The following is a 25378-nucleotide window of genomic DNA, read 5'->3' as shown; positions in this document are numbered from 1 at the left end:
GCAGGTGAAGTCCGCTCGGCGCGGGGTTTCAAACCCGGGGAAGGACACCCTGCCCACAGCGGGAGCCAGAGAAGGCAAGCTGCCTCCGGAACAGCGCTGAGGGCAGTGCAGCACAGCAACCCGAGTTCAGCCACAAACCAGCCTGAGCCCGAGCGTGGCACCCGCAAGCAGGCCTCCCAAAGCCTGACAGCACACCGCTTCACCCCATCCCTCAGTCTGGTTTGTTTTAAACCCTCAAGATATTTCAGACATAGAACAAGTCCTTAAAAATCACCAGGAAAGACAAGGCCATGGCTATCCACTGGAGGTGCCTGCTGCGGCCCATGGCCTTCAGCCGCAGGAGGAAAACACACTACAATTATTACGGTTTCTCAGGTCAAAAATGCACTTTTGCAGTCCAGATCTGCAGAAATTCATGCATGGGGAATTCTAACCAGCTTGTAACTAAGCTCAGCAGCAGTCCTTATGTGCTTGGCAGTACTCATGTGTGTAGACATCAGGCAGGGAAAAGCAGGGCACTTCCAGGAATCCCACGGGTTGAGGCCAGTGCGTAAGACAGTACCATCTTATGGACAGAGAAAATTAACTAAAGTCCATGTTACGCCAAGGTAAACTCTGACCTAAGGAAAAGACCACGGTCTTTGCATGCATACATGCAAAATACTGTGGCCGGATTTTCCAAAGTTCGGGGCAGCTGTAATTCCTGTGAAAGTCCATTGAAACTCAGCACCTCTGGAAAAACAAGGCCCTAAGAACTTTGAAACAGTTCTCTATTCTCTGTCTGTACCTAAACTACATGTATAAACGTAATAAAACTATTATTTAAGATAAAGTATGAATGCTGAGAACCTAAGGGGTTTTTTGTGCCACTTTTCATGCATCTCTCTATAGTACTTACATTTCCACTATACTTTAAAAACAAATACAAATTCATAAACTCAAAGTATGATAATTAAAACATGAAGAAACTGATAAAGTCAGAGACTCGCCAAATGAATATGGTATCAGATTTGATCTTTGTCCAAGGTCTGTCCAGTTTAGCTCAAGTGGTAGGTTATAATGTGCATTGATTACAGACTCCTGATTATACCGAGCCACTAAAGAGCAAGTGAAAGCTTGTTGCTAGAGGATTATAGCAGACATTCTGGCCACTAACAGTGAATTTCCATACGGCTATTAATCTCTGTCACAACACTGAGGTTATGTTAATTTTTTATTTGTCTTTCAAGGAATTATGAACATAGTCCATTACATTTCCCAAAGCTGCAGGAACAACTTGTCTTTAGGAGAGAGTTATGGTTTATGGCTGTCAAGTCACCCATGCTATAAAAAGAAAAATGAATGTTCAGACTTTGCCAAAGAGCCAAAGCACCGCTCTGTGGAGAGGTGAAGCTCAAACTGGAAGCAATAGGTACTTTCTGGATGGCACCTTCTTGTTCACAGAAGGTCTCCTGGGTACTCAGATGAGTCAGAATTGCTCAATTATACCTATACCTCAGATGAAAGCGCAGTGGTACACAGATAAGGAGGTCTACAAACTGGCACGGCCACTCCCCAGTCAAAGATCCAAGTAATGTTAACAGAAGAAAATGTGAGGGGAATATAGAGGGCCCTGTCTTTCTCCTGCCCCCTAGTAATCCTGGTCCTGTTTGTAGTGCAGATTACAGACACTGCGGCAGCACCAACGGGAGGTTGTTTAGGACTTGCAGGTCTTGTAGGACTTGCTATTCCTCCCATTTCTCGCTCACACAAGGCAGGAGGAAAAGTGTCCTGAGGCTACCTTGTATCCCTGTTACTAGAAGGTATATCCATTTCTGCAATGACAGAGTGCTTATCCAGTAGCTGGAAGAGGCTCTAAAGCAAGGATTTAATGGCTGCTAGCGAGTGATGGTGTCACTGTGGGATAAAATGTACCTTGCGGGAAAATAGGCTTGAATATCACAAATTACCTTTGTTGTGACAGTCCAGTGTCGAATCACACTATATACCTTAAAATAGCACCTGGAGGGCCTAATACATTATATTAAAAATATATTAATTAAATTAAAAATATAAAAAATTTCTGAAATTTACTTCTGCTTCTAGCATTCCATAATTAGGTCTTAGGTCCAGAATATTTAATTAGAAAATTGGAGTTTAATTGTAATTTGGTCACCAGAATCATCAGTTCCACAAGTCTGGGATTACCATGAACAACATAGTGTGAGAAAACTATGAAGAGAAGCTGTCATCCACAACAGATGTTTGTAATTTCTCCTTTTCCTTCACTATAATAAGCATATCTAAAGTCTGTTTACAGTTCTGCTGAATTTTTGCTGAACCAAAAACTGCAAAAAAAGAGACAGAATTGTACCATTCTGTAAGCCTAACCTGGAAGTCAAACCATTACATTATCAATACCTCCCAACTGTAAAATCATGCTGTGGATACATACCTGTCCCATCATGGTCTCCTTATACTGTTTTTTCTGTGTAACTTTGATTGGAGGCAATTTTGTCACAGCTGACACCAAAAAATTCATTAGAATGTCCTCACAATTGGCCAGTTGGTCCACCATATTCTTTAGGCTGGCAGGCAGGTAATGAGTGTACAGGTAGTGATAATATCTGGAAGCCAACAGCAGTGTTATTAATACAAGTCACTGGGCTTTCAGGGATTACAGACCCCAGGAAATGTCTGTCTCAGTTGTGACACAAGTGTTGTACTCAGCTCTGGAGATACCACTTCCTTTCCTTGGTCTCATCCTCCAACATGAAGGGAGAACAAATCAGTATCTCACCAAGACAGTAAACTGCGCTAACGGAGAAACAAAACATGTCTTTTTTGTAACCGGGTTGAAAGAAATTATGCAGACCTGAGTATCAAGATAATGAAGAAGCAGGAAAAAGAGCATCACATTGCCATAATGTGATAGACAACATTGATGAATTAGTCCTCCACCTCTTCTTTCAAAATCGTTCAGAAGGAAAGAACTCTATTAAACTGGCCTACTACTGTCCTTATTGTTGAAATTATTCTCCTTTGGGCTTATATCATCTCCTACGGCCTGTCTTCTCCTTTGTGGGAATGTGGATTAGATACTCCAGAATTTGCTTTCTCCTCAGATCTAGAGACATCTTTGGTCTGCTGAAGTCCTAACAACAAGGGTTTTCTCCATCATGCTGCAATACGCTGATCCGTGACGTGTCCACTGTACTACATTTCTAGTGTAGCCAGAAGACTTTGCAGTCTGCAGCTGTCAGCCAACACATACCCAGAGCTGGTCTGGAAGTAACCTCCTTTCTGCTATGCTACAGGCCATTCAGCCGAGCAGCTTAATGAATCTGGGAACTCTTTGAAGTGTGTAATTCCTGATGTTAAAAAGAGCAGTCCGACTGCCTCAAAATACAAGTGACTTCAAAGAGACCCAACAAGCACAATAATGATTACCAGATCCCCAGAGCTAAACCAAGAACTTAAATTATTACCCCATAAAAAGTAGACCCATTTATTATCTTTCCATTTTTTTCCCCTCCCCGGAAGAATGTTCTTCATCCCTATCCCCCCCGCCTCCCCTTACTATTTTGTTTCATACAGAAGGAGGACAGCAGATGCTTTGGGTTCTTACTTGTGGTAAATAGCAGCTCCTGTCAATACCATGGAATAGTCATTAGTCCATTTGGAGGTATACCCCCACCTCTCCTTAGTGTTGTCCCAGAAGTGACTGCGAGCAGGGTACCCTACAATCCTCTCTGGAAAACTCTGCCAAACTGTAAAGGCAAAATCCACCTGTGGACAAAAGCACAGGCCAAATGAATACTGAAATTGTTTCAAGAAATGTCAACAAAACAAAATATTACCTTGCCACTAATTCGTAATTCAAAATCTTGGAACTGTTGCAAAACATTAATTCTATGTATTCATCAGTAAATTAAACTGACTGCTTGACATTTTGCCCTATAATTATGCACATTTTAATGGTTCCTGTTAAAGTGAGTCTAGAGCATCACAGCATTACATTAACATTTTCAAGCTTGCCCTTTACGTATAAAATCTTTTCAAGTTACAGAAAGAATGGGTGTAGGTGCATGTAATATCGAGTGGTAAAAGCTATGTGGTAAACCGAACCTTTTGCACATCCTTGTGCATCCCACCTACCATTTCAGTACTCTCAACACAAAGCTTGGAAAATCAGGAGTCAAATACCTTCAGTTACAAGGGTGGCTCAGTGAGACTAAAACAGGCAATCAATGTGGAGTCCTTTTCTATTTTCCATCCATTTTGAGCCTTTGAGGACCATGCTGGTCATACATTTATGACTGTCTATGTGACCAAGAGGGTCAAACATATAGCTTAATAAAGAGGAAGATTCCCACACAGTTAATTGGCTTTAGGACTCTAAGAAAAATGCTTGATACTGTATCAGCCACAAGAAGATGTCAAATGCTGTCAATAGTGTTTCTTTTTATTTTCCTATCTTGCTGTAACTATTTTAATAACTCAAATCTCGATGAGAACTGGAATGGTGACAGAACAGTGCTACCCCAGGATCCTACCAAACAAATCCTGGTGACACTAGGAAAGGGATGATTGGGGTAGTTTGCAGAAGGCTCATCAGCACCAGATTTGAAAGGAGTTTAGTAAAAATACATATAGAAAGATATTTATCACTGTGAAGTTGGTTGGCAGTCCCTTCACTTCAACTTAGGTTTTGGAGCTCAAGCTAGACCGAAATTTTAAAAAGAATTAAAGACAATTCTAATTGCCCCCGTCAAACCCAAGAAAATGGGGGATTTGTTTTCTGCCCTCTACACCAAGTTCCCTTCAGTACCAGAGGGACCTGAAACTTTGCTCAAAAAAGCTTGAAAAACCTTCCAAGAACCCAGCCAAAGTCAAGGGGGTAGAGGTTAGATAAAGAATAGCTGCTCTGAGAACAGTCACATTCTGTGTGATTACTGTCAGACTTCTCTCATTTACAAGTGTTTTTATGAAACAGAAGAGTCACACATGTACTGGAACACAAAGTTAGGGACTGGTTATTTTCTTTCAAGTTGTTTCAAGGAATCTGAGGCCAACTAGAAAGACAATATGCACAAACCAGTTACCGTTGTGATAGTTCTGATCTCATCCAAATCAATACCACATGAAAGAACTAAAGGGTTTTTTTTCCCTGTAAAGGCCTTTCCCATAAAACGTGACATCTGTTTTCTTTAGAGAAGTCTGAGAATCTCAAACTTAAATAAATAATAAAGCAGCTGCACTCAGTGCCCTCACTTGTACTTTCAAGTATCTGTCCTTGCACCAGGGAGACACACTAAAGCAATCATCCTAAGAGAAAACTCCTTTTATTAGAAAACCCCAGTCCTCATCCTATATAATTTTCACCAGCATTACCACTCAGCTGATGAGCAGGAAAAGCCAACCAGGATGCCAGTTTCTTAAACCCCTGTATCACTTCTGACCCGTGCTGATTTCCATTTACTTCCCACACAAACATCCCTCTGCGCACGTGACACGGCTCCTCTCACTACAGCAATTACGGGCTGTTCTGTTGGGAACAGAAAACCTTTAGTAGAGCCGGACAGAGCAAAGGATGTGCCTGGTGACTCCTCCCAACAGGAATGTGATCTTGTTTGACCATGTTTCTAAATTGCCTTCTCTGGGCCCTAGAGCTTTGCCACAACCACCACCCATGAGCAGCAGTTTCAAGGGAAGTTTCGCACCACAAGTTTTTGTGTCAGTGTTTCAATGCCCTGTTTCTTTGTGTAAGCTGTGTGACGGGGGAACTGAAGCAACAGAAAGGCCCCAGCTCTTCACAGAGAGCCACCAAAGGGAGGCATTGACCCTGGTACCCTGGCAGAGGCACGCTGAAGCTGCAAGGTGGGTGCTAGCGAGAGCTGGCCAGCTGGTTCTCTCTGTAGCACAGGGGCCACGGGGCTCGGAGAACCAATAGCCACTGTGCAAACATGCAATATTGGCTGCAAGCTGCTCACAGGAGGGAAGAACTACAAAGCAATGTGTATGTTGTCTCACACAACAGCAAATATTTGCATTTCAGAATGTTTAGAGTAAAACATGGCCAAGCTGAATGAGAAACACTATTTATTTCATATGTGTTCCAGAAGCCTGAATGACTCCAAAGTTTGGATGATGACTAAATACCAATCAAAACAAAACAAAGCCTCAAATCCTCATGGAATCCACAAGCTGGATTGTGGTAAATACCACCTCAGTGCAATGAAGTCCCTGAGAAGTCTACCATGGCCCACAGGACACCTGAGACAGGACCCTTCATCCTGAGCAACAACCTGCTTAGGAACTCTAGCCCTAGGATAAATGCCTTTTATTGCTTTTGGTTTGAGGGTGTTTTTGGCTGTGCAGGGCTTTGAACACAAGTGCTTTGCCAGCAGATGTATTCTTCCTTATCTATCAGAAACTACCAAGGTGAAATCTTGGCATTAAAGATTCAGTGGCAACTACTTCTTCCATCTGCACAGCAGAAGAGGGTTACTGTGGCTCCCTCTGGAGCAGCCTAACCACAGAACAACAAATCCATACTGTTTTTTTTGCAATCTCATCAATTTAGAAAAAATTCAGTAACATCTTAGAGTATATAGCAGTGACGGGTGACTAATGTTAGGCATTTCTTCACTGACATATAAGCAGTAGTAGCATCAGTGAAAGATCCCCATCACTGATTACAAAAGTATTTTTATAAAGGTAAAGTGGGGAGAAGTGAATGGCCATGAACATGGGGGGAAAAAAGGGAAAACAAAAGAAAATCGAGTTTTTCAAGCTATTCCCTGGCCATCATTAATAATGTATTTCCTAAATATTGCACTCTATATAAACTGTCATCAGTTTCCCCTGTGGTTTTCAGGAAGAGATTCCAGAAATCAATACCCATCCCAGTTGTAAAAATTGGTTTTCTACAGCATTTTTCTTTTCTTAGCACTATCTTGCTCTTGGCACAAATGCTCTAACACTTAAACTAGCAAAGATCTCCAATTTTACGGGGCGGCACAATGGTGAGAGCATTCCTCAGTGAAATCCCGCATTAGGGTGGCAACACTGTCTTTTAGAGCGACAGCAGTCCCCTGCTGCTGACACCCCTTCCTTCTCCACCTACTGATAACGTTCGGGGGAAAAAGCTACCCCAATCAGAAAAGTGAGAACAGAGCATTAAAGCTGACTGCTCTTGGCTGCCAACACCCGCCTGCAGCTATGTTACTAAAATAATAAAGAACGGAAGAACCATATGCTAATGATGAGCCAATTAACCAGGGTGAAAAGCTCCTCTGATGGCAGGCAGTGGCAGGGCTGCTGAAACAGTGCAATGCGTTAAATCTGAGGAGCATAGCAGGAAATGTTGTAACATTTGCTCACTGGCAAAACCAAGAGAAGACTGTATCTGCTGCGCCCAGGATGAGCCAAGCAGACTCCCAAGTTGACAGAGACCCTTACCTCAGTGGTTGAAAGCACGGTGTCCTCATCCAGGCTTAGCACTGCGTCTGTCACTATGTTGTCGTAGGGTAAGAAGCGACTGCTCATAACCTATGGGTATCCAAGGCAGGAAGGGAAGGAAAAAAAATCACTTGAAGGTCTAATTTTTAATGGAAATACTTTATTTTATTCATCACTCTTATTTCCTCTTGTCTGAGGCACATTCCATATCTCTGCCTGATGGAAAGGACCCTTCAGCTCAAGAGTGAAAGATTGTCATTTTTGTCATCACAGCCTGAAGAGTAATTTCTGAACAGACCTCCCTCTTTGGAGCAGGCTGCTTTCCTTTTGTGACAAACTGCAGTGGTCTATACCGAGAATTAGATCTAACTACAGCTTCTTTATGGACGACATTTTCCCTGGTAGCTAAGACTGTGGCTCTGCCCTCCTAGAGGGTGTGAGGATCAAAGATAATGAAGCACCAAGTAGGACTTTGCAGCATTCATAAGGTTATGCAGCTGGGAAGCCAAGGAGTGCAGGCTGTGTGTGAAGACATTACACTACAGGATGGTTCCCCTGTAAAGTGGTACAGATCCATCCCTGTGCATTGCTGTTGTATCCACAGGGAGCTGCGGCCAAACGGTGCAACATTCTCCATCAGAAAAGGAGAATATGCAAAAGAACATGAGCATCAGTTGAGGTTCACCTGCTCATCAAGAATTACACTGGTAGTGCAGGATTCTAAAAAGTCACTTTCTTAAGTGACAACTATATACATATGTTATCTATATGCAGAATAAGCTTTAAAAACTAGAGCAGGACAGTTCTCAAAGCAACAGGAAATAGATGGGAAAGTGGGATCAAAAATATAACAGCAAGAAATGAGAATCCATACTGTTTCTTTAGCAGACTAATTAGCACCTTCTGAGATCTGACGAATAGTAACAAGGACATTACATTATTTGTTTCTCTCATTTGCTAGGAAAAATATCCTGGCTAGTTAACAGACTTCTTTTGCAATTTACTATACTAAGAAAACACTACAAAAATCAGGCCCAGGAAGAGGAAATCACTGCATGGAAACAGGGGCATGGAGAAGTTTTACATGTCCCTCATAATGGAGATGGTCAGATCTGCATCCCCTGCAACCTGTTTGGAAGCAAGTCTTTAAATCTATGCCTCGATGCAGAGAAAGCCTGTCTCTATACGATCTGGAGGTTCACAGTCTGGAGACCGTCCCTCCAACACTATGATGGCCTTGCTCTGGGGAGGTGGTGGCTGTGAGGAAGAGGCGATTTGACAGGGGTTGATGGTTTTGCTTTGCTTATGCAATGTAAAGCAGAGCAAGCAGCAGGCAGATGACTGGTGTTTTCACCCCAGCTCTTTTACAGACCATGTAAAATTGTCGAAGAGTATCTCAGGTGGGACTACTCAGGTTTTTTTTTATTTGTTGTTTTTTGTTTTTGTTTTTGTTTTTTAAGTTAAAGCTTCCCTTTGTAAAACAGGTGTGATAACATATCTTGATTTCATGGGGAAGAGTGAAGGTTAGGTATAGGCAGACCTCTGTGATCACCTGCACAGAGTAACTGTGCCTGCCAGTACGCTTTAGTTAAGTCTGAAGATGAAAAGCAGTTCCTTTGTGCAACCCTTGAAGTGCACTGCTCTAGCTCTGCAAGCTTTGTCCAAACAAACGGCTTTTCTGCACAAGAAGCCATTTGGCATACGTTGGGATTATTAGAGGGAAGAGACTGTCCACTATAAACACACCTTTGTGTGCTCAGGAGACTCATTTGTAATCTAAACAGTGCTTAGGGCCAATTTCTACAAACACTGCAGAACTGGTCAGAGATTTTCTCCTCTACCTCACCTCTGCAACTCTTCCAAAAAGAAAGAAAAAAACCCCCAAACGTTCAAAAGCCTCAGAAATCACTATAGCCTTTCTCGGCCCTGCAGCAACTCTCCTGACACTGTTCACATGGCTAGCTAAGGCAAGAGCCATTAGCTGCCAACCTTGCAGGGCTCTCACTTTCCCCTTGTTAAGGTGACTGGGGGAAACGACCAAAGACATGACTATAAATTCAAAATAGGATTGTACAGTCAAAGCAACTAAAAGTTCCTTTTGCGAATGCAGAGCTCAAGAGCCAGCTGACAGAGATCTCAGAGGGGACCAGCCCAAATCCATCTCCGTAAGAGTTTAGAAGCAAGAAGTCTTGCTTCTCTCAGGCTTGCATTTGGAAAGGAATCATCTACTTCAGTGTGGATTTTTAAAAAAGCCTCTTTTCTCATCTGGGTGGTGTCTGTTTCAAGTTGGTAGAAGAGCAAACAAACAAGTGTGTTGCACAGCAAAAGATGACACAGGGGTTTTGTTCCCATGCAAGTATCCCTTGCCCTTTCCTTTTTTCTTGGTGGTGGTATTCCATCACTGGCAGCAGTACCCTTACAGGGCTATGAGAGAAGGTACTTTTCAAAGGTGGGTTAACACCATTCATTCTCATCTCTTCCTCTGCTTTTGAGCTGACCCCCAAGTCTTGCATATGACTGTTCAGACTCAATGAATCCAGCTGCACCACTACTTTCATGTACCTGCAAGAGAGACAGAAATCTCCAAAGACGGGGTCAGCACTACCTACGCTTGGGGCCACATTTCAAAACTGGGTCCCATCTGTGAATCTCAGATTCACGGCATCAAGTGCCATGCTGGTGATTTCCGAGAGCACAGGCCTCATGCATGAAACATGAATCTGTGACCAAGCGGGTACAAAAGGCCAAGGAATAGAAAGGAGCTGTCACAGCATTGGGAACTACAAAGCTTTCACGAAAGCAGCTGGAAAAATACCTTCTGGTCCCACTGGAGAACACAGGCAATGTTTTACCATGTTTCTCTCCACCTACCTTGCTCTCTCCTTCAATGACTATGACAGGCACAGAAGTGGCAGGCCAGCGGTGTTTGGCTGGGAGGGGTTTATCACAATTCCATAAAACAATAATCTGAAAGAGAATATTGGACCATGATCAGAGACCTTTGTGGCAGTGCAGTCCAAACCCTAAGGACTCAGTTCTCTAGTCAAAAATCATAGAATCACAGAACAGTTGGGGTTGGAAGGGACCTTAAAGCTCATCGAGTTCCAACCCCCCTGCCATGGGCAGGGACACCTCCCACTAGCCCAGGTTGCTCAAAGCCTCATCCAGCCTGGCCTTGAACCCCTCCAGGGATGGGGCATCCACAGCTTCCCTGGGAAACCTGTTCCAGTGTCTCACCACCCCCACAGGAAAATATTTCTTCCTAATATCTAATCTAAATCTGCCCTCTTTCAGCTTAAAACCATTACCCCTTGTCCTATCACTACACTCCATGATCAAGAGTCCCTCCCCATCTCTCCTGTAGCCCCCTTTAAGTACTGGAAGGCTGCGAGAAGGTCTCCCTGGAGCCTTCTCTTCTCCAGGCTAATTGTTAAATTCAAGTTAGGAATTTCAAAATTAACAACAATGATACAAATCTGTATAAAAATAACACTTCCTACAGCAGCTTCACCCATTTACAATACACGTCCTCTCAGGCAAATATAGGCTGGACAGGAACTCTGGAAGTCTCTATCTAGGCCAGGTCATACGGATGTCACTTGTTTACTTTGGCTCTCTTTAAAGGCTAAACCACTTGTGATGCTCCACTGCAAGAGGGTGCTCCTACTGAACTCCCCAGGGTTTCCTTCAGAGAAGCCAAAATCCTGGCACTGCTGAGACTAAGAGCCACAGCAGGAGGAAGGAAGATCACATAGGGGCTCTTAAGGCATAGATATCCTTTTGCAGCAGACGCAATCCTGATCTTTAAAGTGCAGCTATTATTTGACCTGCCCCATGAAACACAGGGGTTTAATTACTGTCTCTGTTCCACACATACTACACTCAGAATTTTTGTTTCCCATACATGCAGGTCACAGACAGTAGAAATCTCAGAGAAAAGAAACATGAGAATTGAAACAGAGGTCTGAAACAGGTCTGAGAAGATTTAAAGTCAGTAGGCTCTTCACTCCTGCAATAGCAGTTTTGTCTCCAATGTGACTGACAGTCAAACAGCGCTGCTCACCTGTGCACAGTACTGGGACTTGGCTACGGCAACCAGGAGTTTCAGCACAGGCTGCGACTGGGAAACCAGGGGAGTTACAGCGTGGATAACGGCAGTGAATGTGGAAAGAGGCTTCAGACCTGAAGTGAAGAGATACATGTTCAGTAAAGACAAAACTGCCCTGGTTAGTACCGATTAAAGTACTCTGGAGATGGAGAAATAAGTACTCTGGAGATGGAGAACTAATCTGCACTTAATGCAAACCTTGCCATGTTTTGTTAGGCCATCTCCTTTTGTCTCGGATACTAGGATACCAGATGCTTCAGAGGAGATCCCACTTCCCTTTAACACCCACACCCTCTGAAATCCCCGACTCCAACACAATTACTGCCTTTTCTTACTCACTATTTCCACAAATGTCCCGCAATCTCTTTCTTTTATCCAGATTGTCCCACACATAATACTGACATCTAGTTTTTTCAATCAAATGTCTTTCTTGACACAGGCTGTTTTGCTGCCTGGCTCTGGATGCTCGATGTTTTCTACAGATTATCTCCGTGACTTCCAGAAGCTTGTTCAGTTTCCTCAGTTCCATTACAGCCTCTGTCAGATTTTTGCTCTTTCTGGGTCAATCCCTATCCACATGCATCTCCAGTTACCTCCTGAGCTGCTTGCATCCTGGCCTTCCATTCTGGTATTTTTGTCTCGCTATGATTTCCTTTTCTGCCTAAAATAACAGATCCTACTGGTGTCTACCCTTCATTACTGCTCTCAGTCTTATCTAAATTCATCTGTGCGGGGTCATAGTCGTTTCTCATAAAGATTCTCACAGAAACCTTCTCCCTTTTTAACATGGTAACCGTGAATTTTTAGCAGGTGAGCAATGCAAGATCCACACAAGTGGGATGGCACAGGCTGAGCCAAAAGTAGCAGGATCACTTCAGCCTGCAGACAGATTCCTCTGCAGAACTCACTGTTTAAGCTCCGCTTCAGGAAAAAGCCATGAACCTAAGCACTGTTCATTCCTTCTAGTGGGATCCATATGAAGACACACAGTATGGAGAATAAATCCATACCAACTATGCGCTCCAATAACAAGTGCCATGGGTAAATTCCCACTTTTCCCATTTGCCAAGCAAAAATAAACAAAGAAAGCAAAAAGCTATTTCTCTTATGCCCCCTTGGGCCATGAATGCATCAGCAAATCAGGCATTAATTACTGCCAACTGAAAAGTATGAAGGGACATAGATTTTTTTTCAAACAATCTTTGCAAGCAAGAGGCACGTGATGCATGTTGATGAGTCAGAGACATTCCAGCCCACACTGGGCAGGGAAGATTGAGACAGAATAAACAGAAGGCATCATTGACTAGAAATGAATGATAAGTCACTTGGCACATGCTACTCAAGGATCAAATTCCAAATTTCCAATAGAAATTCCTCCACTAGATTATTGCAAGGATTCACTCACCGAGATTAGCATAGTAGTAAGGAAAATCTCCCAGATATGAGGAATACTGTGGCAGTACAAATAACCCTCCAGGATGTTTGTTCCATATTAAGCTGTTACGTGATATGTGCTTAAATATTCTGTCCTGAATAATCTGGAAAACAAGAGAATTTATGATTTTTAAATAGACTGCAAGAGCCACTGGTAGAAGCTTCAGGGACTCCAGCTGACGCCTGGAATCATCACCCATTTTGCAAAGAGCTGAGGCACACGAACTTTTCTGCTTAATTTCTCTTAAAATAACACAGAACCTGCACACTTTGGCACCACTTCAGCAGCTCAGGCTTTGCGCAGGAAGTTTCAGCGCACCTCATTAGTCCTCTGGACATGAGGACCATGCTATTCATTGCATTTTGTATTTCAAGTCAAATATTTTGTCTGTTAGAGCATCTTAGCAGTTTTAAGCCCGATTAGTTCATTGTCAGTTGTACTTTCCAGAACTCACAGAAGATAAGTATTTGAGGATGGCATTACAAAGCTAGGTATTATCTTGAGATAATGAGAGCATTCAAAACCACAAAGACTTACAGCAAATCAGGCTGCACTAATTATTCATTTTTGCTTAATTATAAAGGGATATTAGCATTCAGATACAGTACTGATTCCACGTAACAGTTCTGTAACAGTTCCTTGTTGGATGAAACAGAAAACGATCTTTTGGCAACTACTGTCTGTCTCTGTAGACAGCCACAAACACTGATTCCTAGATTTTTAAGGTCAGAACAGATTGCTAGGTCATCCACTTCATCATCTGGAATACCACAAGACATAAAAAAAGATAGAGGGCTGTACAATTAATATGTATTTATAAAACTAATTACAGTTACTTCATTTCATTTGCCAGTATGCAAGAACCATAGTGGGTCTTGCACTGACGGGAGCTTTTTCAAACTTGCTGCAAAGGCATAACAAGATTTAGGGGTGGGAAGCTCTAACTGGACAAATTCAGCCTCCAAATAAGATGCAGCTTTCTAAGCGCAGTCCACTGTTTGGCCACACGTTCTTACAGATTGGCCTTCCCCCAGAACATCAGAGGTAGACAGGTCCAGAGATAGAATCTCAGAATAATTTAGCTTAGAAAGGACCTTTTAAGATCATTGAGTCCAACTGTTAACCTAACACTGCCAAGTCCACCACTAAGCCATGTCCCTAAGCTTCACGTCTACACAGCTTTTAAATACCTCCAGGGATGGTGACTCCACCACTTCCCTGGGCAGCCTGTTCCAGTGCTTGGCAACCCTTTAGGTGAAGAAATTTCTCCTAATATCCAATCTAAACCTCCCCTGGCACAACTTGAGGCCATTTCTTCTTGTCCTATAGCTTGTTAGCTGGGTTACTGCAAAGGGCTGGGGCATGGCAAAAGAAAGAATTTCCCCCTAAATTGGCTAAGCAGGATCGCCTTGCCTTCTTCTGCAGCTCATCTTCATGTAATTGGCAGTTTATGCATTGCACAGGGCCTAATTGCCAAGAACACACTGGTTCTCCTAACCTAACGTCTCTGGCCTTAACACAGGCACATCTGGGTGAAACTCTGTGGCTCTAAAGTTGGACTAAATCTGACCCCTCATCATTCATTCTGGCCTTAAAATCTACAGAACTAAAGAAGGTATGCACCCACAGCATAGGAAAACCAAAAGCAAGCAAAAAGATCCAACACAAGCTGGACAAAGGCTGCTGCTGGAGTCTAAACAAGCTAAAATCTCTGTAAGCAGCTGAGTTCAGGGACATTTGGTCAATACGGAACATGAGTAAGTGTTGCCACAAGCAGTGGTTTTCCTGGAATTTTTGATTGCCGTGACAAAAAAAAATTAAAACACCAGTTACATTGTGCTAGACAATCCACTGCTGGTGGCAATGTACATATTGCTAAACTGGGGCAAATGTTAGGTGTTTGCATGCTTGTCTAAATTTTGCATACAGACAATTACCATGGCTAATATGCAGTAATTCACACACATGCCTAAGTTAATATAACTTTTTTTGCACTCGGAATGACAGACTTAGGACTGTATTTCCAGCACTGACAAGAGCATATCTGAGTATTTGTGTTTGGAAAGTTAGGTGTATCAGTTGTCAAATCTCCTGCATGGTAGTGGGGAGAGGAAAAAAAAGACAGTGACTGCTGTTCCTCCATCTGCAACTTATGCCACTAAACACAGACAGAACCTAGAAAGTACATATTTCAAGTGTTTACCACAAAGCCTAAATATTACAGCTCCTTCCTCCTGCTTTCTCAGAACTGGGGCATAATCAGATAAGGAGAAGTCTGCGAATTTACATGGTCAGGAGGTTTTCACAGATGATGGGGTTTTCCACTGCGCTGGTAGCTAGCAAGGCTGCAGGGGAAACACATGGCTCGCATTCAACGCTGCCTCAGTGCACCCGGAGCGAGCGCGGCTCTAACACGGAGCAGGCCCCTGGTGCCGTGCAGCACACGCAGCCTTTGGTGCATGTCGGGCACACAAACATCACCAGTGCGGTTCCGCACCAGGCTGGGGAGCTGGCCTCAGTGATTTATCACAGTTAACAAACGGAAGATTAATTTATCACACTTCTCGTCTACATGAGAAACCTAGCTGTCTGTCATGATATAGAGGAGAAAAGACAACTTGGCAGAAAGAGAACAGAAAAGTATAAAAAAAGATAACGTGGAGGACCAATCAATTAAAATGCAGAGTGTATAGTGCTGCACATATTGCAGAGAAAGACAGCACCTACATGGTCTCGCCAATGATGAGGCATGACAGGAAGTTTAATCAGAGCAGGAAGGGGTTAGGATCCCTGGTGAGATCTGCCTTTTCTTTTTGGCATTCATTAATAGTCCAATATTTTTGTCTCCCTCATTCTCACACTTCAAAAAGTTCACATATTGCCTTAATCATTGATGCTTCTCAACATGCCCCAGTCAAGCATCAAACATTCCTTGTCTGTACTTTGTGCTATCCCGCTACCCTCCTCTTCCCGAGCAGAGGACTGAGCACGACACACTGGGATTTAGGGATGTTTTCAGGCTTTTTTTCAGAGAAGACCAAGCTGGAAAAAAAGCAGATACACTGGAGAATGTGTCTGGATGATGGCTGCAGCAGCCCACTGCTGCCAGGGCTCACACTCACCAGCCAGGGAAAGACCCTCACGATCACAGTTTCCCGACCCACAGCACGTGGCACTGGACAGTTAGTTCCTCTGTGCCTGCAACATGGTATTGCTGGCCAAATGATTCAAACCACTCATTTTGGGCTATGAGCTGTTTGGCTTAGGCTACCAAATCCTGTGAGAAGATCAAGGACCTCAAAACGTGACTTCATGTTTTCAAAAGTGTCCAGGGTAAAGGGCAGAGGGGAGGTGTGGTGTCCTTGCACACATCTGAGCTCGTGAAGACTTTCTGTACTGATATCCTCACATGTGGAGATGTACTTGCACTGCAGTCAGCAGGCAGGTGATTATTCTGATGATATCTGGCATCATCAGAGTGCTCTGACACAACAGTGTTACAAGAGAAGACGGATAACATCCACCAGAAATAAGTAATCCTGCTAGAAATTTAATTCCAAGGATCAGATTTTAAGAAGAGCATATATAGCTTGCCAATTTTGGACACCAAAAATCACTCTCAACTCTTTTATTCCTTTCCTAAGGAAAGTTAACTCAGGATGTTACTTACGCAAGTTGAAATGTGAAACGAGTATCTGTTCGTAAGTACAGAATCCCTCTTAGCTGTCTCAAAAATTTCTGAGAGTCCTGAATTAAAAAATAAACAAAAAACCCCTCCAACCAAAACCACTCTTGCAAACAAATGAAAAAAACCAGAACATAACTTCAACACCAGGCATACATTACTCAGTTTCATTAAATTAAACCTTCCAGGAAGATTGTTGTTTTCACTTTAGTTTTCCCCCTCCAAGCGGAAACTCCAGCTTGCTGGTTGCCCAGCTGCTTCAGCTTTATTATGGGTTTTGCTGTCCCCTGGGCACCTGCGGCCATGTGGGCCAACGTGTCCCAGGGCAGCACTAAAGTCACATCTGTGCGCCGTGGAGCTTGATGCAACGGAAGCCAAGGCCATGGGGGATGCAGCTTACGTCCCCTGGAGACCAGCCCCAGCAGAGGCAGCAGCCAGCTTGCTGGTTGCCCAGCTGCTTCAGCTTTATTATGGGTTTTGCTGTCCCCTGGGCACCTGCGGCCATGTGGGCCAACGTGTCCCAGGGCAGCACTAAAGTCACATCTGTGCGCCGTGGAGCTTGATGCAACGGAAGCCAAGGCCATGGGGGATGCAGCTTACGTCCCCTGGAGACCAGCCCCAGCAGAGGCAGCAGAGGGGCAGCGAGGAGAGCCATGTGCCCCTTGCTTTTTAGCAATCCCTAACGTTTTTTTTTGTAGGGAAGGGGCAGATCATACATGAGGCACCCTGATTGTCCTTAAGGGTACCTCTGTAAGGGTAAATTAGACTGTGAGCACTGGCACGTGGTCTTCCAGCTTTGTGAGTCCAATCCTGACGTGGGCTGTGATAATTATCACTATCTCATCAGTGCTTACGGGGAGTCTGAGGATGCTGAGCGGCTCCCAACAGGCAGCACAGATGAAGACATGCTCCTCCGAGGGCAAGGAGAGCATTGCGAGGATAGCTATGCCAGGGGCTCCAGAAATGCTCCCTGGCTGCATTTCTTCACTGCCACAGAAAAAATTAAGGGACTGTCTTGCAGCAGCTGGAGGTAGATCAGCCATGGGCAACCTGTGCTGCGGGCAGCAGCACTCATTTGCAGTTTTCAGGGGAAAGCAGGCACAGCGGGAAACACGGAGCTTTACAACTGTGCAGAAAGATGGATGCAATTGCAGAAGCATTAGCATAAGACAAATGCATTTGCACCTACAAAGTGAGCCACTTTCAGTGGTAAAAGTTTGTCAAAAATTTATGTGCAAAATTGTGAAACAATTAGAAGAGAAACTTGCTTTTGATATTATAGCCTGGGCCCTACTTCTAAAGAGCCTTTCATCTTTCCTCTGTCTCTGAATGCAGAAAGGATTCTCTCTACATTTGAGATCATCTGCCTCCCTCTTTAATAGCAGTCTAATTATGATTATTTATTAATACTTTATACAGATGATCAGGCCTTTCCCTTATCCTGCGTGTGAAGATAAGACACAGGGATGTACAAGTCCCCCCCGCCCCCCCTTCCCTTCAGCTAGACCTACAGCCCCATTACAAGGCATCAAAATGTTAAGGAATGGTCAAGGAAGAGCTTTACTAGTAATATTTTTTCCAAAATTAATTCCAGATAGGTTTCTTAAAGAAACACATTAACTAGCAATGACAAGGATAGTGATTCATAAACCACAAAGCCTTGTGAAGGCAAGATCACACATGACAACTTTTCCATGTGTTGGGTAGCTCCCATTTTTCACTGTGTCAGTTTTTTAATGTGGATTCCAATAATGAAGAAAGTATTTCCTTAGGGGACAAAACTTATCAAGATGCTGAGCTTTTTCTCAGTGACCAACTGCATGTCATGAAAACCAAAGTCTGACACCGGCTGAGGACAGGAGCAGGTGGACAGACACAGAAACCTCGCTGCTCGGCAAGGTCCTAGACGATTTTTACTCACCTCTAGTGTAGTCAATACAATCTTCTCAACTGAAGAAAAATAAGCCTCCCACAAGAACTGTGTCTGCTGTCTAAGTGCTAGGATTTTATCCTGATGGATAGACCTGATTGTAGAAGGAATCTGTAATACAAGATGTAATATAGTCAGAAGCTTCAGAAAACAACACATTCTCATCAAATTAATATGCTGCTGACAAGCCCTCTCCTCTATTAGCAAGCTGCACAGCTTCAGCGCTCCTGTCCGACAGCGATGCGTGTGTCAACAGTTAAAGCCCTGATGTAAAACGAATGAGACACAACACTTTATAACCTTTGCTACTGAATATATGAATTTTTTTTAACCTCCTTTCTTTTAGTTTTTGGTTATTTTATGGTAACAAAAGCTCCCTCTCCCCAGTGCTGTGGCATGGCACTGTAAGGAGCTCCTCCATACATCTCTTGTGCCCAAAGCTTTTCATGGACTAGTATTTTAACAAACTAGTACCTGCAGGTCTTCAGAGTCCAACAATAATCCTCACTCTCGAAGTATATTAAAGGGATCTGGAATTGCACTTACCGCAGCATAGCAACACTAAGTGCCCTAAGGAAAACATAGCAACATCTTAAGCAAGACTCTACTTTTTGGGAGTGTGCAGATCAAACTGCATTTTACTAATTACTGTGGGTGGAAAGAATAACGTCTCCCACACCACCTGTTATTCACAAGCAAAAAGGCTGCTTCTTTTTTTTCCCCTCTCCATTAAATCAACACATTAATTCTGGTATAAATCGCCTTACAAATAAAACACAAATCGTCCCGCTGCAATGCTTTACCATTAAAAAAGTAACTGCTTGCTGGGTCAGAACGGGAGGGCTTCACTTCTACGTCTTTCCTCATCCCCATGTCCCTCTTCCACACTGGAGGGACACTAATGTACACACGTGCCATTCTTTAGCTTAGGACATTGACCAAGGCCTCCAGTACACCACTTTGACACTGCAAACTGACATTATCAAGCGAATTTAACTGCAAGTTGCTTCAACTACAAGGGCTACTCACAGCATCAGAAAGGCATCCAGGATACGTTGCTGATTTGTGTTCATTTTCTCTAGGAATGAGGAGTTATGCTTTTGCACCTACGTTTTTGTGATTTCAAATTAGGCTACCTTGTTCTCAGACACTCATTTCTCATAAGTCTTTTCCCTAAGTCGTTAGTTGTGGAAGCATATACCTGGGCTGTTTAGCTTTTTGCAGATCACAGCTTATTCTGAAGTTTGCCTGCAGCCCACCACACCCGCCCTTTCCTGGCCAGACACACTTTGCTTATTCCTAAAATATTGGGAAGTGGCAGTGATCGTTATTTGCTTTCTCATGCTCCTGAATCAAATGATTTCACATGAAACATTTTCCTGAAGAAAATTTGAGATTTTAAAAATTTATATCTAGAAAATTTCCACACGAATCAGTAAATTATTTACTGCATTGCTTGCATCCAGGTCTGGACACTGCATCCAACCGGACCATGGCTCCAGAGGGTGCAGTGTTGGATGGGACAAGCTCTGCTCTCTAACACCTTCATCTCTTAGATGTCCCTCTTGGAGACACTGCTAACTGTAATACAGAATTTTAGCCTGTAAGAGAGTTAGCTCTCCAGCAAGGTGGAACAGAAGAAAATGGTCAGGCTGTCAAAGATGGTACTTTATGTTCCTTTGCTATAGGCCCTTCAGCTAAAATACAGGTCTTCAGGTAAAATATTCCCTGTAAAACTTTCCTGCGAAGCTAAAAACATGGATTAGCACATATTTTTCTAACTGATCACTATTCCAGAATGGTAAATGACTGCATCAAATTCCATCTTTTGAGGTGAATATTCTTTCTTTCCATTTCTTTTCCAATAAGTTCCAATAAGCAGAGGGACAATGAACACTACTGTACTGGCTGTACACAGATGTGTATTAATTACACCTGGGATCATTATCAACAGCAAACATGTGATCAAAGGCACTTCACAGTGGTGATGGGGCATTTTTTATATAACCTCATTCATTTCATTGCATTATGTGCGTGTATGCGTATGTGTGTGAGCAAGAAATAAAATCAGTACTCATTCCCAACTACGCCTTCTGAAAGGGAAAGCTGCTCTGACTGTGAAGGTTACTGCAAGAAGTTATGATTTTACAGACCACACCATGCTTGCGAGTGCCTGCAAACAACAGTGACAAGGTTAAAAAGCGAGCCTTGGTGCCTGCGCCATCGCAACAGCTGGAAAGAAAAATCAGAGCTCCCATTTTAACTGCATTTGCCTATTAGTTCTTAATCTACTTGTCCAGAAAGACAGGTGGGGAAAATGATGTATTAATAGTAATCTGTCAGGATTACACTGGAATTATTAGAACTGGATGACGTCTTAAGGAAAGGTCATTTCAGTAATAAGTAGGGGGAAGGGAAAAACCACCCCGCACAAATAGATGCTGAAAGGTTGGATTAAGCTCTCCCAGTGCTATGATGAGGAGAATATGCAAATAAAAACATCCGAGCTGCTCTCAAACAGGAAATGAAAAACTGTAACATAACAAAAACAGTTCCCAGAGCAGACATTCAGGCCCTCTGCCAGCTCTTTAAAAACACTGTTAATAACGGTGCAGTAGCTGTTCAATATGGAAGCAGCTGTGAGGAGAACGAATGGCATGTTACCGGAAAGCATGAAGATCAGCAAATTATTATTATTTAAAGAGAGAAATAATTTTGCTCAGAAAAATGTGCTGCCCACAGAAGCAAAAATCAAATGGCCCTTTTATATTTGCAGCTTGTATCACATTAAGGAGAAGAGGCAGCCCTTTGCAAGGTGTGCGAGGCCAGCTCTTAACAAAGATTTACTTCTTCAGACAGTAAATATGCATCTAACAAGATTTTCAAAGGTACTTAATTTTTGGGGTGCCGAGACGCCTGTACCTTTGAAGGCATCTCTCCATGAACGACAATAGCTTGCTACTTTGGAAATGAGATAAATTCAACCATAAAAAACCCCACCCTCCTAGTGGCTACTTAGTGGCTATTCCAGATCTTGCGGGTCTCAGTTTCACGCTGGGCAACGGCATTTTCTCAAACGCTACTTTGGGAAAACCAATTTTTCGATAACTTTTCTTAACATCAACTTTTCCACATACTTTACAGAATGTATTTAGACTATAAAACCAACTAGGGAAACAGAAAAAAATAATCCCATTCTATGATTCTACGCTTCTATCTAGTGAATTTAAAATAGATGCTGAAGGTAGCAGGGAATTGCCAACTTCTCAGCCTGCTTTTGTCCCATGAGCTGAAGGAAATGAACAATAAGTGACATGAAAGCAATGTTACATGGTCCAGACATCAGAAAAGGGACAGATCCTGCTTCCCACAAAACGGTTAGGTGGTAACTCCTGCCTGAGAAAATACCTGCTTCCCTGATGAGTCCTTTCAGTTCCTGACAGCCAGCCAGCCACAGCGCTGCTGGGTCCCCTGCAGATAAACTACTTCTGAAGGACTGGAGCAGAACCTGCCTTCAAATATTTTCTCTCTCATCACAGCACCCAGTCCAGGACAGCTCCGTCTCAGAGAGGCATCCAGGTGCTCCACACCAGAAGAAATTTCATGCTCTTAGGAAAAATAAAAGAGTCTCCTGCATTTAAGAATATGGCCTGGTGGCTGCAATGACCTTCAGGTCAAAAAATGAATGATGTCATATTAAATGAGTTCATAGCCAGCGTGACACAGACAATCCCTTCATGATAAAAATTCTTTTACAGTCTTGACCTTTTGGATTCATCTTCCCTGTCCATTTAGACGGTGGCAGTAATAATCAACTGATCTGCTGAAGGCCGCGGTCTTTTCTTACCTGTAATAACAATCTCTCATCGCCTATGACGGCAGCTTGGTTCCAATCAATCACTTCCGAGAACGGCAACTCCCATCCGTTGCTGAGCATAACCGGGACGCAGGCAGCCTGCACGCACACAGAGGCATGGCAGCTGTTAGCAGGTACCCAACTGTTACGGCAAGCTTTGAGCTTCGCACCGTTACCGTCGTCTTCTGCACAAACTCTGACCCAGCTCTCGTGAAGGTGGTCAGAAGGAGAGGCAATGCAGCAAAGCGCACCAGGAGCCAGAGACCACACCAGGGCAGCCCTAATTTTTCTGGCTGCCCACTCTGTTCTTACTCATATTCACTGAAAGGTCGTGTTTACACAGAGAGCGACATTTGAAATCTGGTGCTTACGCTGCCAGATGAGGCACAACTGTTAAAATGCTGCAGATGTAACAAATATGGTTAATACAAAATGATGGCCTTCCTCGCTGCTTTGTGAACCATTCAGCAGGGAGCTAACTCCCTCGATTTTTATAACATGTTGCAAGGCAACCTTACAGAAAATATATATCATATTTAATTCCAGTGCACTTTTTCCACAAAGCAGTGAATTCCTTACCCAGTTTGATATCACCTCTCCAAACAGAGGCAGTTGCACAAACACAACTCACCTGTCATCACCTGTCTACAAAAATAGGATTTGTTTTCTGTCTTAAAGCAAACAAAAAGCATACCCATTTAGTATCTATTTCATACCGGTACAATCTGTCTAAATTATTTAATCCTTTACGAGTTACGCGAGTTCCTCTGCACAGACAGAAAGTTTGCAAATATTCAGTAAATAGAGCGGTATTTCCGTAAATAAATGATTGCCACTATGTTCTGGTCAGCTGGATCCCAACATAAAATGCAAACCAAAAGCTTCCTGCTGTGATGCAAGAACCTATTACCAGAGGATCTGCATCAAGCCTGGTTCAGTTTCTTTTGGATCAAGCCAAGCTTAAGTGCTCTGAATTTGGTCTACACTGGGGTCCATCCCTTCTTTACCTCCCAAAAGATGGTACAAAGGGGAACCTTTCAGACTGCTGTACCCTCCCTGGTAACATGCATTACACACAGGATCTTAGACTGGTTAAGTCTCTTCATTATAGCAGTGCTTACGTGTAAAGAACTGTGATCTTCTGTAAGGAAATGACATTAGTGCATGAAAAAAGCCAACCAGAAAACACTTAGCAATGTGTTTTCATGTTTAAAACATTCTGCTAATGTGGATTACATCTTTCAACATGCCCTGGAGCCAGATAGAAATTGGGAATTCATCATAATCAGCGGATACTGCTGCTAGGCTGCTAGGAAAATCCTCAGTGCTTGCATTTTATCATCATCAACCTGGAGCCTCCGAGTTCTGCACCGTGAGGTACACTCCCTGCTCTCTTCTCTTGAGATGATGTATGACTTGCGGCCCAGTGAGAAAAGAGCTGAACAGTGCTCTTCATGAGGATCTGAAGTAACGCCTCATCCCAAATAAGCCAGTCCCACCTCTTGCTCTGAAGAGGCTGGAGAGGGAACAGCACTTTGCAGGCTATTAATCTTCTGAGTAGCAGCAAAGAGTAAGTGACAGTCCAGAAATTGGATCTCAAATGTAACAGTAGGTGTGGGGCTCAGTGGTCAAACCTGTGTCTAGCACATTGGTGGTGCTCTGGGGTGTCCAAGACACACATCCAAGGCCGGCAGACATGATGCAGGAACTACTACTGGAGACCTTCTGGAGAAGCAGCAGAAAGACAGAAGGGTATCCCTGGTCTTCTAAAATGACATTATACACCTCCACGTAGTACCTGAATCCTGCTCTGTGTTGCGGCCAACAATACTCTTTAATAAAGGCTGGGACATCTTGTGGTTGAGAAAGAACACTGATGCAATGCTATTCATTAACAGCTTTACTGCCAATGTTGGGACACTTCCCAAATGGCACAAGGGCACCCGGAGGCAGGATTCTGTAAGGTGTCCTCATTTGCCATCTCACTGACACCAAGAAGTGCCTCAGTCTCCCCTTCCCTCCGCTCCAGCCCCCATGGAAATGCAGTTGCCGGTGCAGAGGGGAGCTGCGGTGTCTCCCAAGATGCTCTGTATGGCTGACTGAAGAAACAGGGCCTGAGCTGGTGCTTGCCCCCAAGAAAAAGGTCACACTGCTGCAGCTGGAGCAGGTCAGTGTCCGGTGTGATCACCGTGCAGCCAAGCCGCACTGGCACAGTGGCTCAGGAGCCCTTTGCATTGCCCGCTGCTGCTGGCCAACCGCAAACAAAGGGAGACCATTAACCAAAAGGTTTTTAAAAGGTGAAGGGGATTCAGGTGCTGTCCCGGACACACTGTTTGCTCCCTGAGATCAGCTTATATCCACCTTCATGTGAAGCTTCCATCTGGGGTTTTACAGCCTCCAGACCACCTTCTGCATGTTCAGCGGGCACCATTGCAAGAGGGGCAATGCATAAGCAGGTCTGTTTTGGCTAAGTGAAAACAAAAAGCTATTTTTACTGCCCCAGGGCTTACTTGTAGAGGCCAATGTCTCTCACGGGAAGTCTCACAGCTCGACAAAATAGTGCTCTAAACCAGTCCAACCTCTCAGCCCCACCACGTCCGGGGAAATCCTTTCCTGGAGGTAATGCAATTCACCCTTCAGATGAGCTTAACGCTCAGCCCCTCCTGGGAAGAAGCTGCCAATTGCTCCAGAAGCATGAAGACAGGCTTTTGCAAAGTGGATTACTGTCCACCAGGGACACGAAACACACTGCCCTCCTCCCCTCCTCCTTGCTATTGCATGCCGAATTGCAGCCAGCATTGCCAACGCTTTCAACTGCAGCTCTTACCTGCAAGGCTTCCAGAAACCTGAAAGAGCCCAGCCTGCGGCCACGGGGAACCAGACAGAAAGTGGCATTGTGCAGCATTTCACGGTAATCATAC

At 43.7% G+C, this 25378-nt stretch overlaps 1 protein-coding gene across 1 annotated transcript; it reads right to left on the bottom strand.

Annotated features, from left to right (window-relative positions):
- Positions 1-2434: 2434 nt before the first annotated feature.
- On the bottom strand, positions 2435-25378 carry LOC104472119 (exostosin-1; the record flags this gene model as incomplete). Its single annotated transcript, XM_010087674.1, has 9 exons — positions 2435-2606; positions 3608-3768; positions 7444-7533; positions 10315-10410; positions 11507-11625; positions 12957-13089; positions 18593-18712; positions 22449-22556; positions 25285-25378. Coding segments are annotated over 9 exons (1093 nt in total), but the record flags the coding sequence as incomplete, so codon positions are not given.

This window comes from Pterocles gutturalis, unplaced genomic scaffold (genome assembly GCF_000699245.1).
Source record: "Pterocles gutturalis isolate BGI_N339 unplaced genomic scaffold, ASM69924v1 scaffold14946, whole genome shotgun sequence".
In the NCBI taxonomy this organism is placed as follows: Eukaryota; Metazoa; Chordata; class Aves; order Pterocliformes; family Pteroclidae; genus Pterocles; species Pterocles gutturalis.
This window is presented reverse-complemented; position numbering and strand designations above follow the sequence as displayed.